The following is a 16,183-nucleotide window of genomic DNA, read 5'->3' as shown; positions in this document are numbered from 1 at the left end:
CAAGGGCTTGCAACACGGACTCCAGTTCCCATCTCCCCAATACCCAAGTTCACTTGCATTGTTGGGGGGCATGGAGGGTTGCTAATAAGATAAACGGGGCGGGTAGGGAGAACTACATAGGTTTGTCCAAGATAACGGTCAGAAGACTGCAGGCCTACTTACTTCACTTTGCCATCAGAGAAACAGACCTTGCACTTGGCAGGACTCATGTTGACTGCCCTGCCGGCCTGTCCCACGGGGCTTCTGCAGGGAGGAGCGCAGGGCATGCAGCCCCTAACTCCTGGAGGCTGATCTCTGCCTGGGTCCCAGCAAGATAACCAGGCCCGGCTCTAGGAGAGCCTCGGGCAGGCTTCGGAGGCTTCCAGCTGCGGCTGTGGCAGGTAGTGCAGGACCGCCCTGCTCTGGCTCCATCCCCAAATTCGCCCTTGGCCCAAGCGACCTAGGGTGACGAGCAGCCGAGCAGCCGTGGGGCGGCCCCACCCGGACCACGCCTCCTAGGCGGACCCACCCCCACCCGACCCGGAGTCCTGGTCCCGCCTCCCGGGCAGGATCCCGCCCTCCAAACTGGCCAATCGAGGGATGGGAATTTGACCTTGTCTTCCCAAGGGGAGCTAGTGCTGTCACAAAGACTCCAGGCTGCTCTCCCCCCAGGTTCCTTCGCTCTCCAAACTGGTTCACCCTTACCACTGGGGCACCCACACTCCATTAGGAAGGGGTGAGGAAATAGGGGAAATTGAAATGTTAGGGACCTGTCGTTGATACGCCTGTTGTCAACTTAACTCTTTGACTTCCCTTTTCACTCAGCCCTCCCCCCCTTTGGCAGGCACAGGTCTGCCCTGGATGAACCGGGGGGGGGATGCCAGGCTGGGGTGCTAAGCTGGCTCCTAAGAGATTCACATCAGTCCTGAGGTCCCCTGGCTTGGTTCTCACAGCAGCCCTGCTGCTTTATCTCTTTCCCTCTAGAGACCAGGAAACGGCAGCGGCCTGAACTCAAATGCAGTTTACAGAGGAGGAATGCACGCATGCGTCTTCAGGCATCATTATCCTGCGCAAGGAGGACCCAAACCACTGCCCAGAAAACAGTGCAGCAACGATGAATGATGTCTGTGTTCATAGCCAGCAAAGCGAAAAGCATAATGCCAATGTTGGCAAAATAATAATAATAATAATCCCTTCAAAAGGCAAAAGGCACAGGGGTGGGTGTTTGGCTTATGGGGTTCTATATAAGATCACCTAGATTTGGGTCCCCGCCCTGGCTTCTGACTTCTTCCTGCTAATACCAACCTTGGAAGTTTCCTGTGCTGGGGGCCCTACCTCCCACGTGGTTGACCTGGATTGTGTTTCTGGCTCCCAACTTCACCCTGGCCACAAGAGGACTTTTAAAAAGTTCATGGCAGGGCCCAGCACAGTAGCCTAGTGGCTAAAATCTTCACCTTGGCATGTGCTGGGGTCCCATATGGGCGCCAATTCTAATCCTGGCGGCCCCCACTTTTTATCCAACTCCCTACTTGTGGCCTGGGAAAGCAGTCGAGGATGGCCCAAAGGCTTGAGACCCTACACCTGCATGGGAGACCTGGAGAAACCTCCTGGCTCCTGGCTTCAGATCAGCGTAGCTCTGGCCATGGCAGTCCCTTGGGGAACAGATGGAAGATCTTTCTCTCTGCCTCTTCTCCTCTCAGTATATGTGACTTTCCAATGAAAATAAAATAAAATAAAAATTTTTTTTAAAGTCATGGGAAACAGAATTAAAAGGCAGGTAATCTGGGTTGAGTGTTGTGGTGCTGCATGTTAAGCCGCCACCTATGACACCAGCATCTTGTATTGGAGCATGGGTACGAGTTCCTTTTCCAATCCAGGCTTCTGTTGCATCTGAGAAGGCAGCGGAGGATGGCCCAGGAATCGGGCACCCGCCACCACCCATGTGGAACACACAATGCAGCTCCCAGTTGCTGGTTTCAGCCTAGCCCAGTCCCATGTGGAGAATGAATTAGCAAATGGAAAAAATCCCTGTCTTCCTCCTCTTTCTGTCACTCTGCCATTAAAATAAATAAAACAAAACAGATCTTTTAAAAAATACGGTAAATTGTTAAAAATTTATTTTCAAAACGTTTGAAAAACCAAGGCCAAGAGAAACCATGGCTTACAAAACTAGCCTTGCAGGGCCTTGCACGATAGTGTAGCAGTCAAAGTCCTTGCCTTGAATGTGCCGGGATCCCACATGGGCGCCAGTTCTAATCCCGGCTGCTCCACTTCCCATCCAGCTCCCACCTTATGGCCTGGGAAAGCAGTGGAGGACAGCCCAAAGCTTTGGGACCCTGCACCCATGTGGGAGACCCGCAAGAGTCTCCTGGCTCCTGGCTATGAATTGGCTTAGCTTTAGCCATTACGGCCTCTTGGGGAGTGAATCATCGGACGGAAGATCTTCCTCTCTGTCTCTCCTCCTCTCTGTATGTCTGACTTTGTAATAAAAATAAATAAATCTTAAAGCAAAACAAAAAAACTATCCTTGCATATTGAAGCACCCTCTTGAATCCTGGCTACTCCAACTTCCACTCGAGCACCCTGCTAATGCATCTGGGCACCAGACGATGCACCAAGTGCTTGGGCTGATGTCCACATGGCAGACCTGGATGGAGTTGCAGGCTCCTGACCCATCCCTGACCATTGCAGCCATTTGGGGACATGAACCAGCTGGTGGAAGAGTCTCTCTATATATCTCCCTCATGCTTATCTCCTTTCAAATAAATAAATCTCTAAAAACACTTTTGATATCCCAGCATACTTTTTCCAGGTGCATTTCCCATTAACTGTCGCAGACCCCTTCTGTACGTGACTACACCCGAGCGGGTGTTAGGCACAGCGGTTACGTCACTGCCTGTGAGGTCCGCAGCCCCTATCAGAGCGCCTGATTCTAGACCTGGCTCCTCGGCTTGCGATCCAGCTTCCTGCTAACACACACCCTGGGAGGCAGTAGGGGATGGCTCAAGTCCTCAATTCCTCCCACCCAATACAGTTTAGGGCTCCCAGCTTCAGCCTGGCCCAGCTCTGGCTGGTGCAGGCATTTCGGAATCCAACCAGTAGATGGCAGATCTCTGTTTTACAAGTCAAAACAAGAAGATGCCCCATTCCGTTCTTCTCCACTACTCCCTCAGTTATACACATACACACCCAGAAATACTTACAGGGGAAACACAGAGAAGGAGAACCTTTTTTTTTTTTTAATTACACCAAAATAAACTTTGAAACCCATTTCCTACAACCCCTCTTTTATGTACCCTAAGATATAGGAGAAGTAATTTTGCTAAAACAGGGGACTGCTGCTTCAGGGAAAAGAAAGAGGGAAAAATGCCCGTTGTCCCAAGTCCTGGATTCATTTCGGCCACCACCTCTCCCACATCTCAATTTCCCTTCCAGAAAGAGTACGGTACGAGCCTGGCACAATGACTCAAATAGCTAATCCTCCCCCTTCAAGTGCCGGCATCCCATATGGGTGCCTGTTCATGTCCTAACTGCTCCACTCCCCATCCAGCTCCCTGCTTGTGGCCTGGGAAGGCAGTACAATACAGCCCAAGCCCTTAGGACCCTGCACCCACATGGGAGACCCAGAAGAAGCTCCTGACTCCTGGCTTCGGATCAGCTCAGCTTCGGCCATTGCAGTTACTTAGAAAGTGAATTAATAGATGAAAGATCTTTCTCTCTGTAAATCTATCTTTCTGCTAAAAATAAATACATCTTAAAAGAGGGAGAGAGAGAACAGCTCAAAGGTAAGGTTCTTCCTTCTCTTGACCCACCCCCTGAAAACATGTTTAGGCTCTAAGAGGTGATTGGAAAATGGGGTTTGCACCATTCTTTGCCTAAATTAATACAGAGAAAGTAAATTAATTCATAGAAAGATCCTTGGCATTCCATTGAGGGACACATGGGTACATTTACAGATAATCCAAAATGCCATGACCTGCTTGGTTCTGATGGCAAGACCTACAGGTGCATGGAGCTGGGGAGCTCTCACTGGGAATGTCACTTGGGAGCAGGACGATGCCGGGTGCCTTGTGTCCAGCCCCTTTCCTGGTGGCCCTTCATCTCCAGACTCCATCAAGCCACCCTGGGTGTCCCTGGCTCCGAGGTCGGCATCACTCACCAGCTGTCACCTTTGTGATCTTGACACGGAGTGAGCGGTGCCGGGGAAGAAAGGCCCAATCCTCCTGTGTGCCTTGGACTTTATCCATTTATCAGAGACGTCTCACCTGCCTCTGCTCTTCCCCAGCTCCTCCTCCTCCCTAGACACAGGTTGTTCCACCTCCAAAGGCACACCCGGCCGGAGTTCAGGAGCGGCCGTGACCTCAGGCAGGAACTTGGGGACAAGCCCTGCCCAGCAGAAGGCCACTGATCTGCCTCTGAGTTGCCTGCTCACCACCACCACTTGCTCAGACTCAATCTCAATGACCCACAGAGGTAGGCCCCTGTACTTTGCTGCTTGCAGAGAGCTGGGCTAGTGGCGGATCCTGGGCCCTGCCCACAACACTGTGCACTGGCTCTCATGATGGTGACCACCCATGATGCTGCTTTCAGCACTGTGCTTAAAGCAACTCCATAACGCCTGGTGTTGATCCTGCAACACCATGGCTCGGTCACTGAGGAAGTTGGACACTGAGGAAGTTGGACACAGTGGCTGCTATGATTTGGACTCTAAATGTCCCCTAAAGGCCCCCAATGTTAAAAACCTAAGCCCCCTGAGTGGGAGGAGGTGGAAACTCTAGGGGGCGGTGCCAGAGCCAGGGGGCATGTCCTTAACAGGGTTGTTGTAAAAGATCTCTGCTGATGGGGCTAGTGTGATGGTTCAGCGGATGGACTAATCCGCTGTCTGCAGAGCTAGCATCCCATAGGGGCTCTGGTTCATGTCCCAGCTGCTCCACTGCTGATCCAGCTCCCTGCTTATCATCCGGGAAAGCAGCAGAGGATGGTCCAAGTCCTTGGGACCCTGCACACACATAAGAGATCCAGAAGAAGCTCCTGACTCCTAGCTTTGGATCAGCTCAGCCATTGTAGTCATTTGGGGAGTCAATTATAAAAAAGAAAGACTTCTGCTGAATAAGCCTTTATCTGTCCCACTCGACCCACACAAGCACCCCCTGGCTGGCATCGGGAGAAGAGCAAACTAGTAAGAGGCAGCTTTGAACCTGGTACTCACCTCAGCCACAGCCACAGTGCACAACCACCCCACTGTGTGCTTGACAAACACGGGCTCAAGCCGAGCAGCCATCTTTGGAAAGCTTTGTTTCCCGAGGCTGGGAGCTGGCATTTTGCCAAGTCATGAGACGTGTGATTTCCAACCAAACCTCAGGAGCTGTTTCCAAGTCCAAGGAGAGGCCAAGTCCCAGTCCCCGCCCTGAGAAGATTCCAAAGGGTAGGGGATCAGAGGAGAGAGGTCTGAACAGACAACACACGGCCTGTCCTTGCTTCCAGGGAAAAGGAGAGGAGGGGTGAGCATGCATAACTACTGCAAAGCAGAAGAAAAATTCAAAACTGGAGACTCCAGACCCAGCCTCCAAAGTGACAAGGTATATGCAAAAAGAATTTCATGAAAATAAAAATTCTGCTGCAACAGAGCAATAGCAAAGCGTCTGCCCTCTTTTCACCTATCCATCCACCCAACCGTCCGTCAGTCCATTCTTTCATTCAAGTGTCCATTCACCCATTCAGCTATCCATTCACACGTCTACCCATCCATCCATCCATCCATCTGCCCATCCATTCCCATCCTCACCCATGTAGTATTTTTCATGTTCTAGGAATACAGAGTGCTGTGTTTGGCAAGCTTGTTGCGTGGCATACATCACTCATGCTCTTTCACAGCCGACCATGAAGCAGCACTAGGCAAGGCCCCAGGAAGCAGACAGTACCATGAGGACAGTTGTGCCTGAGTGGAGGTGGAAATTCGGCAAAGTGAGACCGGAAGCACGCAAATGAACAAATAAGGAAATTAAAGTGTCATGAAAACAATAAATCAGAGTGGCCAATCACTGGGGGCCTGCTGGGGGATAGGGACAATCCTTGGAGGAGGTGACCGTGATGGCCAGGAGCTGAGAGCAGAGGCAGGAGTAGCCACAGAATTAGCAGGGTCTGGTACACATGGTCCCCCTCGTTGGTCATCCTGCCCACACTGCTGTTAAACTGGCAGGAGGCCACTGTTTCAGACTGAATTTATTCTGTTTTAGGCCCCAGCAGTCCCGACCAAGATGGTGCCACTCATGCTAAGTGTCACATAGTCAAACTAAACTTTGAGACCAGCATTTGAAAAATCCAGAGACTCACAACAACCTCACAAGTTGACCTGGATATGCCTGGGAAGTTCCCTCTGATTTCACTCCATCAGAAAAGTAACTTCCATTTTCTGCCTAGAACACTCACCTCCTCAGCTTTGCTCACATGAGATGAATGGCTACCATATTTGACATTATAGTTCTAGAACATTCCATCATGGCAGATGATTCTGTTGAACCACTTTAGGGTAGTTTCAAAGTTGCCTAGACTGAGAGCTCCTCTCTGACTCAGCCACGTGGTTCCAAGACAGATTCCTTTGGGTTACTCCCTGGACTCAACAGTGGACACAGCCAGACCCGTGCACCTGCTTCTCCATCTCTCTCCTGGCTGGGCTGTGGGCTCCACTGGAAGCAGCAGCCACAGATGTCTTGCTTTCCATTGGCATGCTCTTCACCAGCAGGCCTCTCCTCAGGCCTCAGCTTCCTCCTCTTTGCTGAGCAAGCCCTGGAAATTCACATCTCACATCACCCCAATGCTCACTTCTCCTCTCATCCATGCTGACGTGGCCATGCTGAGGACAAGCAAGATATGTAGAGGGGAGAAGATGGTGGAGATCGCAAGGCACACTGGCATATGGAATGTGGGTGGCACAGCTGAACAGCCCTGGCCTTGCAGCTTCCTAGCTGTGTCTGTTTGGAAAGGGACTTCTCTTCTCGGAGACTCGGCCTTTCTCCTCTGCCAGCCTTGGGGGTCATGGATAAATGAGTAATTTTTTTATAAGTTTTCTTTTTTTTATTGGAAAGGCGGATATACAGAGAGGAGAGACAGAGAGGAAGATCTTCCATCCGATGATTCACTCCCCAAGTGAGCGCGACGGCCGATGCTACACCGATCCAAAACCAATATCCAGGAAACTCTTCCGGGTCTCCCACATGGGTGCAGGGTCCCAAAGCCTTGGGCCGTCCTAGACTGCTTTCCCGGGCCACAGGCAGGGAGCTGGATGGGAAGTGGGATTAGAACAGACGCCCATATGGGATCCCGGGCGTGCAAGGCGAGGACCTTAACCACTGCACCACCGTGCCGGGCCCTAAACGGGTAATTTTTATGTACTGCAGGGAGGAAGGTAGGGGAAGAGCTGAGGGAAAATTCAGGAAGGAAGATGGGGTAAAAGTCCTGGCTGGGGGAGCTACAAGCCCAGGAAAGGAGCAGGGGACAAGTTACCTCTTGTTATCACGTACTTCTGATTATATACCTCTTATTATGTACCAAATTCCACATATTTCACAAATATTGAACACATTTAATCCCTCCCATATTTGTTGGGGGAGGGCATGGGCATGAGGAGTTGAAGGGTCATCCCTGAGATCACATCGTAGGGAGTAACAGACCCAAGGACTGAACCCAATCCTGTCTAATGCCAAAAGTTATGCCCTGTGTTCCAAACTCCAAAACATTATCTTCCTTTTAACCTTTCTATTATTTTCAAGGATTTATTTGAAAGGCAGAACAACAGAGAGAGAGAGAGAATCTTTCATCCATTGGCTCACTCCCCAAATGGTTGCAACACCCAGGGCTGGGGCCAGAACACCTGTGTCCCCCATGTGAGTAACAGGGTCCCTACATCTGTGGCCTTCCCAAGCACAATAGCAGGGAGCGAGATCAAAAACAGAGCACCTGGGATTTGAACCAATAGCCAGCCTTACTAGTAGCAGTTAGCTCACTGTGCCACAACATTGGCCCCTTAACCTTTCTAGAAACTCCAAAGCATTTGTATGCAGGTGCTCGTATTAGGAACATTCACTTTTTCCTGTCACCGGCTTCCATTGCCCTAACAGCAGTGGTTAAAACCCAGCCCCCTGGCAACATGCTTACAGGTGGAAGAGCTCACCCAGTTTTTCTCATGTTTTGGGGGTGGGGATAGAGGGGATGCTTTACCAGAAAGGCCACAGATCCACCCCCAGGGCCTGGACGGTCGGGGCAGGAGAAGAAAGGAGGTCTGTCTCTGGCTGGTGTCTCTGTTCCACTCTCAGAAGCTCTCAAGTTTCCTCTGCTATCACCCCAGAAATGCAGGACCCCGTGTGGAATTTGTGGATAAGGTGGGTGTGGAACCCAGTCACAAAATGGAGTCACTTTGGTTCAGGCCTGCATTAGTTTGTTAATCTGCTCCTGATGCTTTTGTACAAAATGCTTTGTCAGTTTCCTGCTCTTTGGGCCAAAGCATAAGATGTAACATGCCCTGCCAGTAACCCTTGGTTTCAGGAACTAATATTGGATGTCTTGCTACCCCCATTGTTCCAATGGCTGTCTCCCATGGCTGTCCAACTCACCTGGTCCCCACAGCTGCCTAACTCACCCATTCTATAAACAACCTTGTAACCTTCACCCCAGGGTCACTGAGGAAAGGAGAACTGACCCCAGCCGGTTGGTCTGATAACCTGCCTTCTCAATATACTTTGCTGCTTTGCAGAGTTGTCTGGGCTGCACTTCTTGAGGAGAGACTTGGGTTGGATGCAACAGGAAAAAGATTGATAACAACAAAACAAAAACCAGGTCTCAGGGCAGCCCTACCTGTGACAACTCCACAGGTGTTGCTTTTCAAACTCCATTGGAGTGGAGACTATGGTACTGGGATTTCTGATCTTTAGGCAGTGCTTGGGAAAGGTTCAGTGTTCACTAGCTGTATCATGAATGAATGAATGAGTGAATGAATGAGCTAATGAAAAAATCAAAGTGTCTCCAGGAGGCAGGGAGAATGGTGCTTCCCTCCAGACTCCCATTTGTCACAGCAGCATTTGTGGCTAGCCTTAGTTTGCCTTAGCTTCAATGATACACTCCAGGCCAGGTTGCCTTGCCCAGGGAAGCTGAGGATTTTCTGTAAAGCCGGGCTTCCGGCTTCCAAGCAGAGCCTCCTACACACACAGCAGGTGCTCAATGACTGATGCTGAGGGGAGGGGCTCTGGCTTGTCCTTGTCCCAGCAGCAAGGTGGGGAGGGGAAAACACCTTACCTCATTTGGGTCTCAGCTTCTCCTAGTGTTGGAAGCCCCTCAGGGGACAGGATCCCCAGGCTGGCCCGGCTGCCCTTCCTGGACGAGATGCGGAAGGCAGTGGCACCCGAATCTTCATCAGAGGAGTTGTCGTCAAAGGAGCCCAGGATGAAGTTGGTCATCAGCTGTCTCTTGATGTGTTCTTGCTTCTCATCCTCCCGGGATGGGGCACTGGCTGCCAGGCCCTGGGGCCGAGCTGGGCCAGGCAGTCCATTGGCATCTGGGACATCCAGTTGTTGAGTCCCCGTCTTGCCGGCCTGGGTTTCTGGGGAGGGTAATACGTTGTTGGGAGAAGAGGGGGGTTTGGGGAGCTTCTGTCGCGAGGTTGGGATTGAGTTTCTCCTGCGGCCAGCAGCATGGGCATCCCTGGTGCCCCGATGGGGGGCCGGCTTAGGTTTGCCATTGACCTGCGGGGGCTCCCCTGAGCCTTCTGCAGCTGCCAAGGGCTCCTGGCTCAGGTTGGAGTTCCCAGATGGGGAACTGCTGGTGACTGGCTGAGAGTCCGTCATCTTCCCCCAGAACTTTAACCAGGAAAAGGTCAGGCAGGAAATAATCAGGCCAGACAGGAAAAGCAGCAAGACCATTCAGGAAATCTGCAGAGAGAGGAGGGAGGCAGGTCAGGGTGCATGTAATGCTGTCATTTCTCCCTGCAGGAGCCATGGCGCCCTGGAACACATCCCTGAGAAGCCCCACCCAGAGTGGAGCCATGGGTGGGGCGCTCCTCCCAGCTCTGCCCACACCACGCTTCATGTCCTTGACCCCCTGCACCGCACCCCAGTTTCCTGTCCTTCCTTCAAGTTTCTACGAAGGTGTGAATGTGTCCCGTGATACATTTCTTGGAAATTGCATTAATCAGCTTCTCAATGCCTTCCCAGCCTACTCCAGAGGAGTTTCTTAGGAAGGAGATTCTTCCCCTTGCTCACAGATTTGGAACCTCACGGTCCAAGGCTGGGCAAGCTCCATCAGCCTGGCACCCAGCAAGGGTACAGGGGCAGGGAGGACCATGAGGTGATCCAGAAGCAGAAGGGCACAGGAGTCCAATCCTCCCCCTGCCTGCTGTGGTCCTTGGAAGAGAGGACACCGTAGCTCCATGCACTGTGACTGGATCATGGGGGTCCATTTTAACAATCTGATTCCATCCCATCACTTTCCCAAAGGCACTGCATCCTCCCCACTCTCTACCGCTGTCCCCAGCTTCCAGATGCCACATTGGATCGAGCCTCTATTTTTAATCCATAACCTGTGACTCTACTGCCCTTGAACACAAGACCCTGGGATATAAACATCTGCACGCATTTGGACAGGGAAGTCCTGCGGAGACCACAACAGAAAACTCAATTCTCAGGGCAGTAGCAACAAGTAGTGAGGGCACGGATCGGAGGGATGGATCATCCTAGGAGTGGGATTGTGGTCCCAGGACTGCCAATTCAGCCCCATTGTGTTGCTGTCTGTCATGTGCTCTCTGCCCCTTCCTCCTTCCATCCCAGGGTTGAGGCAGATTCCTTGGCCTTCCGGCCTCTGTAGTGGTAGAAATGAAATCTCAGCTCTCAATGAAGTAAGGGAGAGCCGGTGAGCACATCGCAATGCTGGTTGTATGCATGCACGCATGCGGGAGTGAACTCAGAGACAGTGACGACAGTTCTAGCAGCAGGACTTGGAACGCCAAAGAAGCAGAAATAAGCCAAACACCCATTAGCTAGTGAATGGAGGGACAGAGGGGGTTCTTTCTCAGAACGGACAACGATTCACACAAGTCAAGAATCACTGGTCTGTTGCTGCACTGTGGATGAATTTTGAAAGCACCTGCTAGGGAGTGGGCACCTGATGTGGAGGTTGGGACACCCCAGTGGAACACCTTGGTTGGGTTCCATTCCCAGCTTTGACTCTTGACTCAAGCTTTCTGCTCTTACATACCCCAGGAGGTGGGAGGTGACGCTGGCTCAAGTCACTTGGCTTCCTGCCACTGTGGGGGGAGACCTAGACTGAGTTCTTTATCCAGGCCTGACCCCGGCATTTGGGGAGTAAACACGCACACCTGCACCTACATCTGCATCTCTAACAAATACTAAAAAAATTTTAAAAGAAAACATGCTAAGTGAGAGAAGCCAGTCTAAAAGATTATATAATCATCTATAAATGAAACAACCAGAATAAGCAAACGCATAGAAAGATCTGTGGTTGAGGTAGGTCCAGTGGGTTGGAGACCCTGTTCTCAAAGTGATTGTGGCAATGGTTGCACGGCCCTGGGACGATTATAGAAAACTCCGGCTTGTACTGGATGTGAGTGGACTGTGTTGTGTCAATTACATCTCAATAAACTGTCATAAAAAAAAATGTCTCTTAACTATTCAGCTGGTGCTCTATATCCACAAAATTTTTGAAAATTGAAAAATGTCTGAGGAAAACGTAAGTGTGTGCTGAGCACCCTGACCCTGCTCCCTGCCGGGAGCTCAGATGGCAGGAGCCCGGTGACTTGAGCCATCACTGCTGCCTCCTGGGAACTCCTGTGCTGGTAGGAAAGCTGGAGCCGGAGGTTGGAGCTGGCATGGTCAGACCTAGGCACTGTGCCACATAGGAGATGCATATCCGAGCTGCTAGGGTCACTCCACGGGGAGGAAAAAAAAAATTGTATTCAAAAAGCCAAGTTAGGGAAAGGCATTTATTTGGCCCAATGGGTAAAGTTATCTTGGACCACCTGCATCTCATATTGGAGTGCCTGGTTCGAGTCCTGGCTCTTCTGCTTCAGATCCAGCTTCCCACAGATGCATGCTCTGCAAGGCAACAGATGCTAGCTTGAGTGCTTGGGCCCCTGCCTCCCATGTGGGAGACCCAGATGAGTTCTGGGCTCCTGCTTCAGTATGGCCCAGCTCTAGATATTGTGGGCATTTGGGAATAGAACCAGAGAGTGGGATGATCTGTCTCTCTATATAAGCTTTTCTTTCTTTTTTTAAGATTTACTTATTTTTATTGGAAAGGCAGATCTATAGAGAGGCAAAGATCTTCCACTCCTCAAGTGGCCACAACAACCTGAGCTGAGCTGATCTGAAGCCAGGAGCAAGGAGCCAGGAGCTTCCCCCAGGTCTTCCACATGGGTGCAGGGTCCCAAGGCTTTGGGCCATCCTCTACTGCTTTTTCAGGCCACAAGCAGGGATCTGGATGGGAAACAGAGCAGCTAGGACATGAACCGGCACCCATATGAGATCCCAGCACATGTTAAGACAAGGTTGCAGGTACTGAACCATCACATCAGGCCCTCTCTAAGCTTTTCAACAACAACAACAAAAAGGTTGAGAAGGTTCAGAGACAAGGGAAGAGATCTAAGTTACAGCAACATCAAAGTAAGTAATTATGGGATTTTATTTGCAATAGACTAACTATAGATTCTGTAAATGTATCATATTTTTGGAAAAGCCTATTAGAATGAATTTTGAATGTTTTCATCTTACATAAATATTAGATATTTGATGAATCAGATATATTTACCCTGAATGGCCATTATGCAGTGCCTACAAGTACAGAAACATCACATGTTATCTCATAAAGATCTCTTTTAAGTTTTAATCTATTAAAGACAGAAGAGATAAGTAGTTGGTAGAATAGAGAATTTTCAGCCTGTGGTTCACTCTCCAAATACCCATAGCAGCCAGGACCAGGTTGGGCCAAGACCAAGACCTGGAAACTCAATCCAGCTGACCCCCGAAGGTGGCAGGAATCATCACCATTACCTCCAAACATTTACATCAGTAAAACGCAGAGATCTGTGGTTGGTTTTGGGTATTGAGTCCAAGTGTCCTGCACAGGAACACCAGCATCTTAACTGCTCAACTAAATGCCTACCTCCAACCAAAACCATCATCCTCCACCAGGTGAAAAGTGAACATGGAAAAAAAAAATGTAACCCAAACTTTCTGAACCTTCTGAAGCCATTTTGCCAGAAGCGCTCCGAGAGCAGAGCCACGAAGCTCCAGCAAAGGAAGCAGGGTTCGGGACAGCCCTTCCACTCTTCATCTGCATACACCCTGGTCCACAGACCAAATCTCCCCAGTTCCTGGAATCACGTGATCCAGGGACAGCTTTCACACTCAAAATACTGGCAGAGCACATTTTCTGGGTAATGATACAGGGTCAGAAAGTTCTCGTAAGATCCTGCAGTTCCCGTTTAAAGAGAAAGATGGCTCCACACCAACATAACACAGCACCGCATTAGCAGAATGAAAGAAAAGATTTGCATGATCATCTCAACAAACATCAGGAAGGCCTTCGGCAAAATCCAATGATCTTCTGAGAAAAAAAACACCCAGAGGACCAGGAACAGAGGGGAAGATCCACATAATGGGGTGCATTTAGGAGAGGCCTACGGCTACCCTGCCCACTGATGGGACTCTGATAGAGTTCCTCCTCGGACCAGGAAGATGAGAATACCCGATTTCATCATCTTTCAATACAGCACTGGAAGTTCTAGCCAGAGGGCTAGAATTGTTTTATTATTTTAAAATAATATTTTAGGGCCTGGCGGCATGGCCTAGTGGCTGAGGGCCTCGCCTTGAATGCACTGGGATCCCATATGGTCAACGGTTCTAATCCCCGCAGCTCCACTTCCTCTCTATCTCTCCTCCTCTCTGTATATCTGACTTTGTAATTAAAATAAAATAAATCTTAATAATATTTTAAAGATTTATTTATTTACCGAAAAAGGGAAAAACAGAAAGATCTTTCATCTGCTGACCACCCCAAGTGGCCACAATGGCCGGAGCAGAGCTGATCTAAAGCCAGGCGCCAGGAGCCTCCTCGAGGTCTCCCACATGGATGCAGAAACCCAAGGACTTGAGCCATCTTTGACTGCATTCCCAGGCTGTAAGACAGGAGCTGGATGGGAAGGGTAACAACTGGAACATGAACAGCCACCCAATGGGATCCCGGTGCTTGCAGGGGGAGGATTTAGCCAATTGAGCTATAGCACCAGGCCCAGGATAAGAGAACTGAAAGGTACCCAAATGGGACGAAGCAAAGCCATCTCTATTTGCGGATAATATGATCAATCACATACATGCATATACACACACACACATACACACAGAGAGAGAGAGAGAGAAAATCCCAAAGAATACACAATGCACTCAAGATGGCTACAGCTAAAAGATCAATTGAATGGGATTAGCACCATGGCATAGCAAACTGAGCTTCTGCCTACTGTGTGGACATCCCATACGTGTGCCAGTTTGAATCCTGGCTGCTCCATTTCCAATCCAGCTCCCTCCTGATGCCCTGGGGAAGCAAAGCTGGAGGACTCTTGATTTCCCACTTTCAAATCTTACTACACAACCTCAGTTTTTGTTTTTTTTTTAAGTATGATTCTGACAGAGACATAGCAGACAATGTTACTAACAATCCAAATCAACTCATATATATTAGTCTTTTTTTTTTTTAGATTTATTTATTTATTTGAAAGGCAGCTATCGAGAGAGAAGGAGGAGAAGAAGGGGTTGAGAGAATCTTCTGTCTATTGGTTCACTCCCCAACTGGTTGCAATGGCTTGGCTGGGCCAGGCCCAAACCAGGAGCCTGGGACTCCATCCAGGTCTCCCACGTAGATGACAGGGGCCCAGTCACTCAGGTCATCTTCTGCTGCTTTCCCAGGTACATTTGCAGGGGGCTGGTTTGGAAATAGAGCAGCCAAGAAACGAGGCAAGATTCATATAGGATGCCGATGTTGCAGGCAACAGCTTGACCTGCTATGCCACAAGCTGCTGGGGCTAATTTGTTCTCTTTCTTAAAGATTTATTTATTTTTAATTACAAAGTCAGATATACAGAGAGGAGAGACAGAAAAGAAGATCTTTCATCAGATGATTCACTCCCCAAGTGACTGCAACGGCCAGTGCTGTGCTGATCTGAAGCCAGGAAACAGGAACCTCTTCCAGGTCTCCCACGAGGGTACAGGGTCCCATAGCATTGGGCTGTGATTGACTGCTTTCCCAGGCTACAAGCAGGGAGCTGGATGGGAAGTGGAGCTGCCGGGATTAGAACCGGTGCCCATATGGGATCCCGGTATGTTCAAGGCAAGGACTTTAGCCACTAGGCTATAGCGCTGGACCCTAATTTGTTCTTGATAATAAAATTAAAACCATTTGGTGGGAAAAGAATATTCTCTATAACACATGAAATCGGGACAACTAGATTTCCACAGGGAAAGAATGAAGTGGATCCTCTATTTTGTACTTTATACAACAATTAACTTGAAGATGAATTTGGAGACTATAAGAAATTAAGGACTAAACTCATAAGACTCTCAGAAGAAAACATAGGTGCAAATCTTCAATAACCTTGGATTGAGCAGCAGGTTCTTAACCTCTGAAACACATGAGCAACATCTCCAAAAAAAAAAAAAACAAAAGATAGATTAGATTTATTGTGATTAAAATTCTTGTGACTCAAAGGACTCCAGCAAGGTACAGAACACAAGCCCTTGTAAATCATAAGCTAAACTTAAACTCCCCAAGCCCTCCCCCCAGGGTGGATTCCTCCACCTTGCTGAATTGCCACCATTCAAGTTCAGTTGAGATTCTTTCATTGCAAGCATATACCAAGCATAGAGACCAGTAACTTATTGTCCAGATAAGTTCAATGTCTTCTTGGGGAGACCATCTCTGGTCTGAAGGTAGAGCCAGCAGAGTATCATCCCGATCAATCAAAAGCCCCAGCATAACATCAGCAATAAATTATAACGTTACGGAATTAGTAGACATAGTATTGAGTAACCAATATGTTAAAAAAAAAAATGCAAGTTCTTAATCACATCCTGTGACTTTCTCATTGACATTTCTTTTTCAGTTTATATACAATTGGGTTCTATACACTCCAAAATGGCTATAGATTCTT

The 16,183-nt window shown here is 49.3% G+C and overlaps 1 protein-coding gene across 3 annotated transcripts in view; it reads right to left on the bottom strand.

Moving 5' to 3' along the window:
* ACACB (acetyl-CoA carboxylase beta) overlaps positions 1–9,893 on the bottom strand; it is a 76,554-nt gene extending 66,661 nt beyond the window's left edge. Inside the window, exons 1-2 of one of the 3 annotated variants that reach the window (XM_041003681.1) lie at positions 9,268–9,893; positions 6,454–6,462 (exon numbers count right to left, since the gene is read on the bottom strand). In XM_041003681.1, coding sequence (XP_040859615.1) covers positions 6,454–6,462; positions 9,268–9,890 — 632 coding nt within the window. In that variant the 5' untranslated portion in view covers positions 9,891–9,893. The remainder of the gene's footprint in view (positions 1–6,453; positions 6,463–9,267) is intronic. The other 2 variants (XM_041003680.1, XM_041003682.1) reach the window with 2 other exon arrangements.
* Positions 9,894–16,183: the final 6,290 nt, after the last annotated feature.

This window comes from Ochotona curzoniae, unplaced genomic scaffold, assembly GCF_017591425.1.
Source record: "Ochotona curzoniae isolate NIBS_2020 unplaced genomic scaffold, NIBS_Ocur_1.0 scaffold_274, whole genome shotgun sequence".
Taxonomy (NCBI): Eukaryota; Metazoa; Chordata; class Mammalia; order Lagomorpha; family Ochotonidae; genus Ochotona; species Ochotona curzoniae.
This window is presented reverse-complemented; position numbering and strand designations above follow the sequence as displayed.